The 13,093-nt window shown below is 45.9% G+C and overlaps 2 protein-coding genes across 11 annotated transcripts in view; both read left to right on the plus strand.

Moving 5' to 3' along the window:
* Positions 1-13,093, plus strand: part of LOC129812846 (ryanodine receptor 3-like) — a 199,661-nt gene that overhangs the window by 119,469 nt on the left and 67,099 nt on the right. For 6 of the 10 annotated variants that reach the window (XM_055864766.1, XM_055864767.1, XM_055864775.1 and 3 more), the window contains exons 24-38: positions 100-259; positions 651-798; positions 890-1,095; positions 1,638-1,812; positions 2,123-2,331; positions 3,789-3,991; positions 4,141-4,210; positions 4,291-4,451; positions 4,560-4,725; positions 5,312-5,398; positions 5,538-5,764; positions 5,873-6,689; positions 6,914-7,114; positions 8,028-8,130; positions 8,842-8,976. In XM_055864766.1, the coding sequence (XP_055720741.1) occupies positions 100-259; positions 651-798; positions 890-1,095; positions 1,638-1,812; positions 2,123-2,331; positions 3,789-3,991; positions 4,141-4,210; positions 4,291-4,451; positions 4,560-4,725; positions 5,312-5,398; positions 5,538-5,764; positions 5,873-6,689; positions 6,914-7,114; positions 8,028-8,130; positions 8,842-8,976 (3,068 nt within the window). The remainder of the gene's footprint in view (positions 1-99; positions 260-650; positions 799-889; positions 1,096-1,637; positions 1,813-2,122; positions 2,332-3,788; positions 3,992-4,140; positions 4,211-4,290; positions 4,452-4,559; positions 4,726-5,311; positions 5,399-5,537; positions 5,765-5,872; positions 6,690-6,913; positions 7,115-8,027; positions 8,131-8,841; positions 8,977-13,093) is intronic. The other 4 variants (XM_055864773.1, XM_055864770.1, XM_055864771.1 and 1 more) reach the window with 1 other exon arrangement.
* Positions 9,721-11,805, plus strand: LOC129812850 (general transcription factor II-I repeat domain-containing protein 2-like). The gene has a single exon (XM_055864779.1). It carries the CDS (start codon positions 9,985-9,987, stop codon positions 11,803-11,805), a length of 1,821 nt encoding a protein of 606 aa, XP_055720754.1. The 5' UTR covers positions 9,721-9,984.

Here is a 13,093-nt window from a genome sequence, read left to right on the forward strand (position 1 = left end):
TCCTATGTTCTGGATAGGCTAGCACAAAGTAAGAAAAATCCTGACAAATACTGTTTTGTCTCGGTAGTTAGGCATTCTAATGTCTCGTCTTGTTTAAAGCTACATGATGTCGAATGGTTACAAGCCCACGCCACTGGAGCTGTCTGACATGAAGCTGACCCCAGGCCAGGAACTTCTGGTGGATAAACTGGCGGAGAACGCCCACAACGTGTGGGCCAAGGACAGGATCAAACAAGGATGGACCTATGGCATTCAGCAGGTAAAGCACACAGTCTTCTGTGTTATGTCTGTGAAAGCACTGCAGGTTTTGACCACAGCTCACATACAGTAAACACACTGAAGGCTTTATAACTTTGGACAAAAGAATGACCCTTTCCCTATGTAAGAGCAGCAAGCTCAAAAGCAATACTGCTAAATGTAACTACCTCCAGCAGAGGGATGAATGACACCAAAAGGAAACCCAGAATAACAGTATAGCGCCGTAGTAATAATGTCAAACGCCCAATGAACTACTCAATGACCCTTATAGATTGGCAGCCCAGTTGTGACAAACACTGGCCTATAGCGGGTCCATGGAGCTGGCTAAGTATCAGCACGATGATGAGTGGTGTGCGTGTGATTCTGACTGTGCCCATCTGTGCTCAATGCAGGATGTGAAGAGCAAGCGGAACCCTCGCCTGGTGCCATATTCTTTATTAGATGAGCGTACTAAGAAGTCCAACAGGGACAGCCTCCGTGAGGCCATCCGCACTCTGATTGGATATGGATACAATATCGAACCTCCAGATCAGGAGGGCGGTAAGTTATCTTTACCACACGAAGCCATGTTGACATACACAGAACAGTACAAAACTTCCTGTGTTGATACTGTGGCCGTCTTCCCACCCAGCAGGCCATGTGGTGGACAGACTGAGCATCGACAAGATCCGTTTCTTCCGTGTGGAGAGGACGTACGCGGTGATGGCGGGGAAGTGGTACTTTGAGTTTGATGTGGTGACAGGGGGAGACATGCGTGTGGGCTGGGCCAGACCTGGATGTAGGCCTGATGTAGAGCTGGGCACTGATGAGCTGGCCTTTGTCTTCGACGGATACAAGGTGAGCCCTCAACTCTCTATTCTACATACTTATAGCGTTATTATCAAGGCACAAGGCAAGACCCAGATGCAGACACAGGAGGCAGATGGTTGGAGTCTTACAATGTTTAATAAGCCAAAGGGGTAGGCAAGAGAATGGTCGTGGACAGGCAAAAAGGTCAAAACCAGATCAGAGTCCAGGAGGTACAGAGTGGCAGACAGGCTCGTGGTCAAAACCGGGAGGACTAGAACAAGGAGAATAGAAAAGGAGTACGGGAAAAAACACGCTGGTTGACTTGACTAAACATACAAGACGAACTGGCAAAGATAGACAGGAAACACAGGGATAAATACACTGGGGAAAAGAAGCGACACCTGGAGACAATCATAGGAACAGGGGAAACAGATCAGAGCGTGACAGTTATGTCTTTGGAAAATAGACACTTTATCATAGTTGATGACGGCATAGCTAGCCTGGAGAGTATAATTTGTGTACATCATAATAAATCACATTTTGATTAAGGATTGAGTCAGATTGTAGAGTTATTTTGTGTGTATATTCAGGGTCAACGTCTGAACATGGGCAGTCGTTTCTTTGGGCGGTGTTGGCACGCGGGGGACGTGGTGGGCTGTATGATCAACATGGAGGACAAGTCTATGATCTTCACCCTCAACGGAGAGATCCTCATCACCAACAAGGGCTCTGAGCTCTGCTTTGCCGACTTCGAGACAGAGGACGGTGAGTGTGTGAGACTGAAGACGGTGAGTGTATGTGAAGGACCTATCTAAGCTCTGCCCCCTCTCTTATGTCTCTGTGCTGTCAAATGACTGACAGACCTGCTGCAAAATAAGTGAAAATAAGTGCCTCACCGTTATGAGTTGACCTTCATGTAATCTGACACTTGTAAATGGCTTTCATTAAAAGCTGGATTGATTTCCCCCTGATGTGTGTTTTCTTAGAATGAGAAGGGTAATGATGACAGTTGTTCTCACTCTTTCTCACTCTTTTTCTCTCTCTCACTCTTTCTCTCGCTCTCTCTGTTCCCCAGGTTTTATCCCAGTGTGTAGTCTGGGCCTGTCCCAGGTGGGTCGTATGAACCTGGGGAAGGACGCCAGTACCTTTAAGTACTACACCATGTGTGGTCTCCAGGAGGGTTTCGAACCCTTCGCCGTCAACATGAACCGTGAAGTCACCATGTGGTTCAGCAAACGCCTCCCCACCTTTGTCAATGTGCCAAAGAACCACAACCACATAATGGTAAGACCGAAAGTCAAAAGGTCAATGACAAAATCGAAACGGTAATATACATGATATGTTGAGGTTCACAGAAGGTTTACCTTAACTTCTTATGGGCAGGTGGGATGGTAGCGTCCCACCTGGCCAACATCCGGTGAAATTGCAGAGCACGAAATTCAAATTACAGAAATACAAATATTTAACATTCATGAAAATACAAGTAGTATACATCAAAATAAAGCTTAACTTCTTGTTAATCCAGCCGCTATGTCAGATTTGAAAAAGGCTTTACGGCAAAAGCACACCATACGATTATCTGAGGACGGCGCCCCGCATACAAAAACATGAAAAACATTTTTTTCAACCAGGCAGGTGTGACACAAAAGTCAGAAATAGCGATATAATAAATGCCTTACCTTTGAAGATCTTCTTCTGTTGGCACTCCAAAAGGTCCCAGTTACATCACAAATGGTCATTTTGTTCGATAAAGTCCTTCTTTATATCCATAAAAACTCAGTTTAGCTGGCGCACTTCATTCAATAATCCACCGGTTTCCCTCCTTCAAAATGCATACTGTCACGACTTCTGCCGAAGTCGGTGCCTCTCCTCGTTCCGGCGGTGTTCGGCGGTCGACGTTGCCGGTCTTCTAGCCATCGCGATCCATTTTTCATTTTCCATTTGTTTTGTCTTGTTTTCCCACACCTGGTTTTCATTCCCTCATTAAGTGTTGTGTATTTAACCCTCTGTTCCCCCCCCATGTCTTTGTGCGGTATTGTTTGTTGTAAGTGCTTGTGCACATTTGTTTGACTGGTGCGCGTCGGGTTATTGTGCCCATATTTTGTATTTCTTATGCCATTGGTTTTACTATTAAACTGCTCCGGCTATTACCTAGTTCTGCTCTCCTGCGTCTGACTTCCCTGACACAAGTTACGTACCCCTTACACATACAAAATGAATCCCAAACTTTACCAATAAACTTATCCAAACAAGTCAAACAACGTTTATAACCTCAGGTACCCTAATACGTAAATAAATGGTAAAATTTAAGACTGAGAATAGTATGTTCATTACCGGAGATAAATAACAAAGAACGTGCTTCCACCCATGTGCTTGGAAACACTACAGCCAAAAATTTTCAGAAAACCAGCCTGAAACTTTTTCTAAAGACTGTTGACATCTAGTGGAAGCCCTAGGAACTGCATTTTTTTTAATGGTTTGTCCTTGGGGTTTCGTCTGTCATACTCACAGACATAATTTTAACAGTTTTAGAAACTTTTGTGTTTTCTATCCAGATCTACCAATTATATGCATATCCTAGCTTCTGGGCCTGAGTAACAGGCAGTTTACTTTGGGCACGCTTTTCATCCGGAAGTGAAAATACTGCCCCCTACCCAAGAGAGGTTAAAGAACCAGTAAGATATCTCACTTCCAAGATGGAGAATGGCTAAATCAGTTGTCCAAATACATCTCCATCCCAGGTGACCAGAATAGATGGCACCATCGACAGCCCTCCATGTCTGAAGGTGAGCCACAGGACGTTTGGGACCCAGAACAGTAATGGTGACATGGTGTACTGTCGACTGAGCATGCCTGTGGAGTTCCACTCCTTCTTCAAGACCAGCCCTGTCATGGACATGAACGGAGTGCATGAAGATCACGAGTCCCTCAAACTGAAACACAGGTCAGGCCTCTGAACACACATTCACTGTTGTACAACACTAACATCTGTATATGACACTGACAGTATTAAACTTTGTTTCTGTAAAAGCGCTTTATCTTCTAAATTACAGTATATAAAGAAATGATTCAATGCTGATGTTTTCGTTGTAGACATCCATTGAAGTCTATGAGACACAGTCATGATGGAATAAGAGGAACAGATTACAGCAACATCAGCACGGTATGAAATGGATGATAAGCAGCTGATGATAGTTCAGGTGCCATGTAGTCAAGCTAACCTGCCACCATGTTGTCTTGCAGTACCACTACTCTGTCCGGGTGTTTGCTGGTCAGGATCCATCCTGTGTGTGGGTGGGCTGGGTCACCCCCGACTACCATTACTATAGCAACCACTTCAACCTCAGTAAGAACCGGACGGTGACGGTTACCCTGGGAGACCAGCGTGGGCGGGTCCATGAGAGGTAATCGTGTTGTTAAGGAAACCCTCATCCTCATGTCGGTATGAATAGTGATAAGCAACTAATCAGATACTATCTTCTTTTTCCTCTTCCTCCCTCACCATTCCCCAGTGTGAGGAGGAGTAACTGCTACATGGTGTGGGGTGGGGACGTCACCAGCTCAGGTCACTCATCCAGTCGCAGTAATGTGGACCTGGAGATAGGCTGTCTCATTGACCTGGCCACTGGCCTGGTGACCTTCACTGGCAACAGCAAGGAGCTGGCCACCTCCTACCAGGTACGGTATAGCCAACTACACAATGTCTCTATTTAAGATGTCCACTACACAGTCTACAATCTCGTATCACACTCTCTTCAGCCTCCTTCCTTCCTGCTGCTATCAGCCCTACAGTCTCTGTCCCATCAGTCAGTCTCTTATCAGAACTACACCATCTATTCTCTAAAAACAGATTTGCCTGTCCTGATCTCTTCATTACTCAGTGTGATAGTCACTCAGTCCCCCCTGCCTCGGGCTCAGCAGCAGGATATGGGGCTGTCTGTCCTGCCTGCCAGATCTCAGCTCAGTGTCTGGCTGTCTGTACTCTCAAACCATACAACAAAACCTCCCCTTTTAAAGGGCATGATCTTCTTAATTTCTCCCCTCGCAGAAACAAGGCAAGCTTTTAAACTGTTCTGAGCCATCCTGCCAGCCTCTTCCCTAGTCTCGCTCTGACATACACACACACTCAGATAGCTCCAGAACATCATGCACTCTCAATGCTACTCTGTATAGTCTCCCTCTATACTGTAACTGCAGTATGGCCTCAATATACCTTTTCTGTCTGCAAACTTCTTATATTAGTGCTGTGCTCTTTCTTGACCAGGTGGAACCAAACACAAAGCTGTTTCCTGCTGTGTTTGTGCGACCGACCAGCCCCAACCTCTTCCAGTTTGAGCTGTCCAAGATAAAGGTAGAATAACTCGATTTGAATCCTTCCTATCTAATTATGGCCCTGACCTGAATTCCATTTTAAATCTATCCACCGTTTCTACTGGTATATCATCCATTGCATGAACTACAATGTGCTCTGTGACCTCTGACCTCCACAGAATGCCATGCCCCTGTCAGCTGCCATCTTTAAGAGTGAGCATAAGAACCCAGTACCCCAGTGCCCTCCGAGGCTGGACGTCCAGACCATCAACTCAGTGCTGTGGAGTCGCATGCCCAACACCTTCCTAAAGGTGGAGACGGCCAGGGTCAGTGAGAGACACGGCTGGGTGGTGCAGTGTCTGGAGCCCCTGCAGATGCTGGCTGTGCACATACCTGAGGAGAACAGGTAGACGTGCACACATACACAGATTGCACCACACACCCTGGTTGAGGACATAAGCGCTCCTGTATACGTCCTTGCTCTGTTTAAACAGTATACTGACCTCCCCACCAGGTGTGTTGACATCATGGAGCTGTCTGAGCAGGAGGACCTGAGGAAGTTCCACTACCACACCCTGAAGCTGTACTGTGCCCTGTGTGCCCTGGGAAACACCCGCGTGGCACATGCCCTCTGCAGCCACCTGGACCAATCCCAGCTGCTCTACACCATCGACAACCAGTACCTTTCGGGCATGCTGCGCGAGGGCTTCTACAACATCCTGATCAGCATTCACCTGGAGACGGCCAAGGAGGCCCGCCTCATGATGAACAACGAGTTTATTATCCCCATCACCGCCGAGACGCGCAGTATCCGCCTGTTCTCCGATGCCTCCAGGCACCACTCTCCTCCCGGGGTGGGCCTCAGTACCTCCCTGAAGCCCCGGCTCAACTTCTACCCCCCCTGCTTCATCAGCACTAAGAGGGAGCAGCACCTGTACAGCCCCCAGATCCCCCTGGATGCCCTGAAGGAGAAGGCCATCACCATGCTGACCGAGGCCGTGCAAGGCGGTGGGCATCACATCAGGGACCCTGTAGGGGGCAGCGTGGAGTACCAGTTTGTGCCCATCCTGAGGCTGATTGGTACACTGCTCACCATGGGCGTGCTGGGTAGTCACGATGTTCATAAGATCCTGCTCCTCATCGACCCCAACGTGTTTGTGGAGCATAGCGAGGAGGCCGTCGCCGTGGTGATGGAGGCCACAGAGAAGGAGGGGCTGACGGGCACCGAGGAGAAGGCGGTGGAGGCTGGGGAGGAGGAGGCGGCTAAAGACGCCAAGCTGCCAATGAAAGGTCTGCTGGAGAAGAGGCTGCCTGAGCCAGTGAAACGACAGGTAACATGGCCACTGAGACTGAGACACTGGTTCTGCTAGGCTTTCAATCACATGCTCTGCAAAAATCCACTGACATTTTATAGTCCACTTTAAAATCACTCAGCCATGTAATGTCTCTGTATCAATGCTTTCTCTTTTAATAAGTTCCCTGAAGATATGTGTCATTAGTGTCTGTGTCTAAATCCCAGCTGATATTATATGTGGAAAATGTGTTTGTCTGCTAGATGTGTGAGCTGCTGCACTACTTCTGTGACTGTGAGCTGAAGCATCGCATCGAGGCCATTGTGTCCTTCTCAGACAGCTTTGTCTCCAAGCTGCAGTACAACCAGAAGTTCAGGTACAACGAGCTGATGCTGGCCCTCAACATGTCTGCTGCCGTCACCGCCAAGAAGACCAAGGAGTTCCGCTCCCCTCCCCAAGAACAGGTACCACACCGAAATAGAAATAACCTAAGATGGCCTCCTAGTTAATGATGTAGGTTATGGGGAGTTTATCATCTCTCACGTGGAGTAACAGTGTGGCAAGCAGTTTTAGTCACAGACTCTCGGCCGTGGCCTTAAATCTGTGGTTGAGTTAGGCTTTTTGAAATGCTGCCCACATGACAACTGGGGTGACTGCAGACATCTGCGTGTGTTAACCTTGTTACATTTGTATTAGATAGAAGAGTTTGCACATTAACACAGAACAGGCTGCTGCTGAGACTACTGTTCTAAGCTAGCGAGCACGCGCACACACATCGCAACAAGGGCACATTGTTCTCGTAAACCTCAGTGGCACTCTTTCCACCTCCACTCTAAACTCTAGTGAGTAGTGTGGGAGCATTCAGTCATTTTTCCTCATTCATGGTTAATATATTTCATCCTTTTCCTCAAATTCCCTTTGGTTTTGTATAAGTGGGTTCTTTCATTGTGGAGAGAACCGCTCTGCTAGCCCGGAGTGACTGAGAGAGGCTTAGTGACTGTCTCTCTAACTGCTCCCCAAAGCTCTTTAATTTGAGTGTGTCCCTCCGCTGCCCAGCCTCAAGGCTGTGGGAATCCATCCCTGTCTGTTGTGCTATTGCCTCTGCCCGGGGACGGGGCCACATCCAGGCTTTGCAACCCCCCCGCCAGACAGGAGGGAGGGATACCTCCCCATTTCCTCATCTACACAGCACGTCAGGGTCACTGCTCCCCGCTCACTTTTCACAAACTTTAATGTCATTTTACCTTCAGTCTCTATTACTGCATACAAGCTTGATCATAGTTGCTATTTTTTCGGAACTATATATGTATAAAATGCGTAAGCCCATTGCATACTACAGTCATGTGGCCTAAATGACAGTCTATGTGTGTGTTTCAGATGAACATGCTGTTGAACTTCAGTACGGGGGAGGACTGCCCGTGTCCAGAGGACATACAGGAGGAGCTCTATGCCTTCCACAACGAGCTGCGGCTGCACTGTGGTAAAGAACATCATCAGGAGGGTTTATGTCTCCAGTCTGGACCTGAATATTATGACCTGCCATCTGACTAGGAATAAAAAATGAATGGCAGCATCACAGGGCCTGAGTGGGAAATGATACTGTAGAGATGAGCTGCGGGATTCATTGAAAACAAAACCGTCAACATGGCCAATGTTATTACTCACAACAAATTGGACACAATGCTTGTCCAAATAGGACTGGTGAAAACATCCCCAGCAATATTAATTGCATGTTTCACTTCACAAGCTATGTAATATAGTTAGTTCTCATCCTTGTAAATCTATGTTTATTGCCGGAGCTCCCCAGGTTCATTTGAATTACAGGGGGATGTTGTATTAGAGCTTCCTGTGTTTCATTGCAGAAAGGACGGCTTCTATCTCTCTGCTGATGTGTTTTAGTTCACTGCCTCTCCAGATTGCTCTGACGTCTTGATGTTTTGCTAAATAATTGAAAAGGGCTGTACCTAGGGGGTACTATACTGATGTAATGTATTCTACAGTCATGCTGCACTTTTCTGACCTGCAGCAGCACCTTAGGATGGAGACTGCATGGAAAGAGAAAGGAAAACATTACACTAGCAAATTAAACCATATGATACAGCTGACATATGTTGCCCGATTTACCCCTAGGAAATTATATTTGTCCAGGAGTGTGATATCGATTTTATTCCTGTGCTGTGTGTTTATGTAGGAATCCCTATGGAGGAAGAGGAAGATGACCAGGACACGTCTATTAAAGGTCGTCTGCTGGCCCTGGTCTACAAAATCAAAGGTCAACCTCTGAAGACTGAAGAGGAGCCCACAGAGCAGGAACAACAAGCCCCCTGTAAGACTATACTATTAATATTACTCTTATTCTATATGTCACAGCCAGCAATAACAGGAACTGGCGACTCTGAAACCCACCTTGTCCCTCTAGTCCCTGTAGTCCCTGAAGATCAAACAGTCCCTCAGTAATAACATATGTTTCCTAATAGACTCCTATAATAGGTTATCTCTCCAAAACAAGTCACTGTTTACTCGCTGTAACACAGGAGGTGGGGAAATTGAAAGGAGCAGGGTAGCTGTTGAATAGTGATGCTGGCATACAAGCCCTGTTTCATTTGTCTGGCATGTAGTACAGACACACAGTGGCAGTCATTTCCATTTCAATTTATTTTTCAATGTTATTATGGTAATGCAGAGCCGGTAGAGGATGGCTGCTCCGCCTGGCAGTGAGGGGCGTCTTCACTCAGTCCTGCTCTTCTGCAGAGAGAGAAAACACTGCACTGATTTAACTCAGGCCTCTTTATCCCGATCTCATATACACACACAGAGCACTGTACCAGTCTGAGTACAGTATGGAAATTGTAATGTCAGAGGCTACTAATAAATGAACTGATTGCCGTTAATCAAAACACAATTAAAAATTCATACACTTCTCTTCCTGTCCTGGACAAACCAATGCCACAACAATGTTTCACAATAGCAGAATCCTCAATATTATCAGGACAACTCTACATTTCTTGAAACTGTTAATGAGATATAAAGCAATTTCAGATAATTTTCCTACCATGTAACACCATAAAGCACATATGTCAGAGTCAAGGCCCGCGGGCCACATCCGGCCCGCGAGAAGGTTTTTTACGGCCCCTGGGATGATCTTGATTTATTATTAGAACCGGCCCGCAGACCGCAGCAAGCCGGCAGCCCGCAGATCTTTTACACGCACCAATACTACATTTCCCACAATGCAACGGTGACGCACCGAGCAGTAGGCTGCTTCATTTCAATATTTATTGGCACAGCAGTCGTCAGCATCACAGTAAAATTAACTTTCAGATACCCATCAAAAATGGCAAAACGGAAGGTGGACACTGAGAACCGGGGGTTTCAAACAAGGTGGGAGTCGGAGTATATGTTCACGGAGGTAGCTGGAAAACCTGTGTGTCTTCTGTGTGGAGAAAGTGTGGCGGTACTGAAAGAGTATAATCTGAGACGACATTATGAAACGAAACACGCGGACAAAAACAAGAATATGGACATGGAACAAAGGCTACAAAAGGCAGAGGAATTAAAACGAGGCCTCAAATCTCGACAGGCTCTGTTCAAAAAAGCCAAATCACAAGGCCAGGCTGCTGTCAAGGCCAGTTTTATTTTGGCAGAAGAGATCGCTAAATCAGCCCGGCCATTTACGGAGGGGGATTTCATCAAAAACTGCATGATTAAAGTTTGTGACGAAGTTTGCCCAGAAAAAAGGCAACTCTTTTTAAATGTGAGTCTGAGCAGAAACACCATTGCCGAGAGAGTAGACCAGTTGTCCATCAATCTAAAAGAGCAGCTTGTGAAAAAGGGAAAAGATTTCATTGCATATTCCTTGGCTGTGGATGAGAGCACCAACATTTCTGACATTGCCCAGTTGTCAATTTTCATCCGCGGAGTGGACTCCAGCCTAAGCGTGACAGAGGAGTTTTTGGCTTTACGTCCTATGCATGGCACAACTACGGGGCATGATTTGTATGAAGAGGTGTCAAGATGTGTAAATGAGATGGAGCTGCCTTGGGAAAAACTCGTGGGTTTGACAACCGACGGAGCACCTGCGATGTGTGGACACAGGAGCGGACTGGTGGCGAAGATACGGGAAAAGATGCAAGAGGAAAACGCGACAGGTGAGCTGACAGCTTATCATTGTATCATACACCAGGAAGCGTTGTGCGGTAAAGCCTTGAAAATGGAGCATGTAATGAGCATCATCACGCGCACAGTTAACTTTATCAGAGCCAAAGGTTTGAATCACCGCCAGTTCAAGGCATTTCTGACGGAGTTAGAAACGGAGCATGGTGATTTGCCTTATCACACAGAGGTGCGATGGCTAAGCCAGGGAAAGGTGCTTCAAAGATGTTTCGAGCTTCGTGAGGAGATTTGTCTGTTCTTGGACAGCAAAGGGAAAGACACAACACAACTCCGAGACGAAATGTTTCTGTGTGAAATGGCTTTTCTGTGTGACATTACGAGTCATCTGAATGCAATGAACTTGCAGCTGCAGGGTCGGGATCATGTCATCTCTGATATGTACAGTACAGTGAAGGCATTTAAAACCAAACTGACTCTGTGGGAGACGCAGATGCGGAAAGAAAATTTGAGCCACTTTCCCAGCTGCCAGACCATGAAAGAGAAGCTCTCTACCAGTGCGTTCCCGAGCGCACAGTTGGCTGATAAAATAGGTATGCTTGCCGCTGACTTTCGACGCCGATTTGCTGACTTTGAAGCACAAAAAAGCAGGTTGGAACTGCTCGGTAACCCATTTGCTGTTGACGTGGAAAGCTCACCACCAAACCTCCAAATGGAGTTGATTGACCTCCAATGCAATGATGCACTGAGGGCAAAATATGCGGCAGTGGGTGCTGCGGAGTTCGCCCGTTTCCTCCCCGACACAATGCCCCAGCTGCGCATCCAGGCTGCTCAAACGTTGTCTATGTTTGGCAGCACATACCTGTGTGAACAACTGTTTTCTTTGATGAACCTGAACAAAACATCACACAGAAGTCGACTTACTGCTGAACACCTCCACTCAATTCTGAGGATTTCCTCAGCTCAGAGCCTTACCCCGAACATTGATGAACTTGTGGAAAAGATGGGACACCACCAAGTATCACCCTCAACCTCAAACAAGTGAACATTACTGTGCAATCACATATTTAGAGTTTTTACTCAGTTCAAGTTTAAAAGTTAAAGTTTAATATTTGTTTTCACTGCATGTTACTTCTCCTTAAACAAAGTGTTGTTTTTGATTAATAGATTTTTGCACTTTATTTTATTGTATTTCAATCCAATTATATTTTAAAAATATTTCAGTTGAGTGGATGATAGAAAATTGCTATTATTGTTTTTTTCTTTGAAGTAAATTTAGCCCACTTTTGCTAAAATAGAAAATATAGGCTACTGATGGTGCCTTGAATACCGGTTTCTTTCATTTAATGTTCATGTTATGGGGATTTTTATATAAAGGAAATTTGTCTTTTGTGTCTGTTGAAAATTAAAGATTACTGACAGAGCCATAAGAAAATATTGCTTTATTTATCTGATCATATTGGAATATATTTGTTAGGTTTTCAGTAGGTTCAATTAGGTTCACTAGACTATATGCGTCATTTAAAAATTTTTCAATGAACATTCGAACAGTCCGGCCCTCGGCTTGTAGCAAAATTTTTTATTTGGCCCTCCGTCCATTTGACTTTGACACCACTGCCATAAAGCAATGCACTCACTGTTCTGAGATCAGTAAATCCAATTGTTTGTGAAACAGGAAGATGAAAAACATGCACTCTTCCTGAAGATGGGTACAGCTCACTACCTGTAATAAGAGTGATGCTGGCATGGACAACTGCCCAAATTGCGGCGGGTAAATGTGGCCTGAAATATGCACCTGTGAATGCAGATGGTTAAAGGCAATCTGTCCCCAGACAGTTAGACAGACCTTGATGTGGACCACATGAGACCCCACTATTGATCTCACAAGAGCGAGGAGATGAAAATAGACGTGTATTTTGTTGTGTATTTGTGTAGTTGTGTATTTCCACTAAAATACTTTTCTTGTCTGTATTTTCTTGCCCGTATTGGCTGTTTTCTTCAGACATGATTGATTATAACTATGCTGTGTAACGGCAGACTGGGTACATGGTTCCACTGCTACTACCTCTGAATGAATTAGGAGTCCTGCAGGAGGGAGTGAAGAAGGAGTGAGAAAAGGAAAGGGTGCAATGCAGTGCTTTGATGCATCTACAAACGTGGGTAGACAACTCTGTGTTTCCACTGTTTTGGAGAAGTCCCACTAATCAACCTCCTACCTGAACCCCCCCCCCCCCTCAGCCCACAGAGAGGCCTGATTCAGCATTGACCCAAACTCTCCTCTGCAGTCCCCATGTCCTCATGGATGAGGGGTCCAATTACATTTAGTCAGCTGT

The sequence above is a fragment of the Salvelinus fontinalis genome, chromosome 16, assembly GCF_029448725.1.
Source record: "Salvelinus fontinalis isolate EN_2023a chromosome 16, ASM2944872v1, whole genome shotgun sequence".
Classification (NCBI taxonomy): Eukaryota; Metazoa; Chordata; class Actinopteri; order Salmoniformes; family Salmonidae; genus Salvelinus; species Salvelinus fontinalis.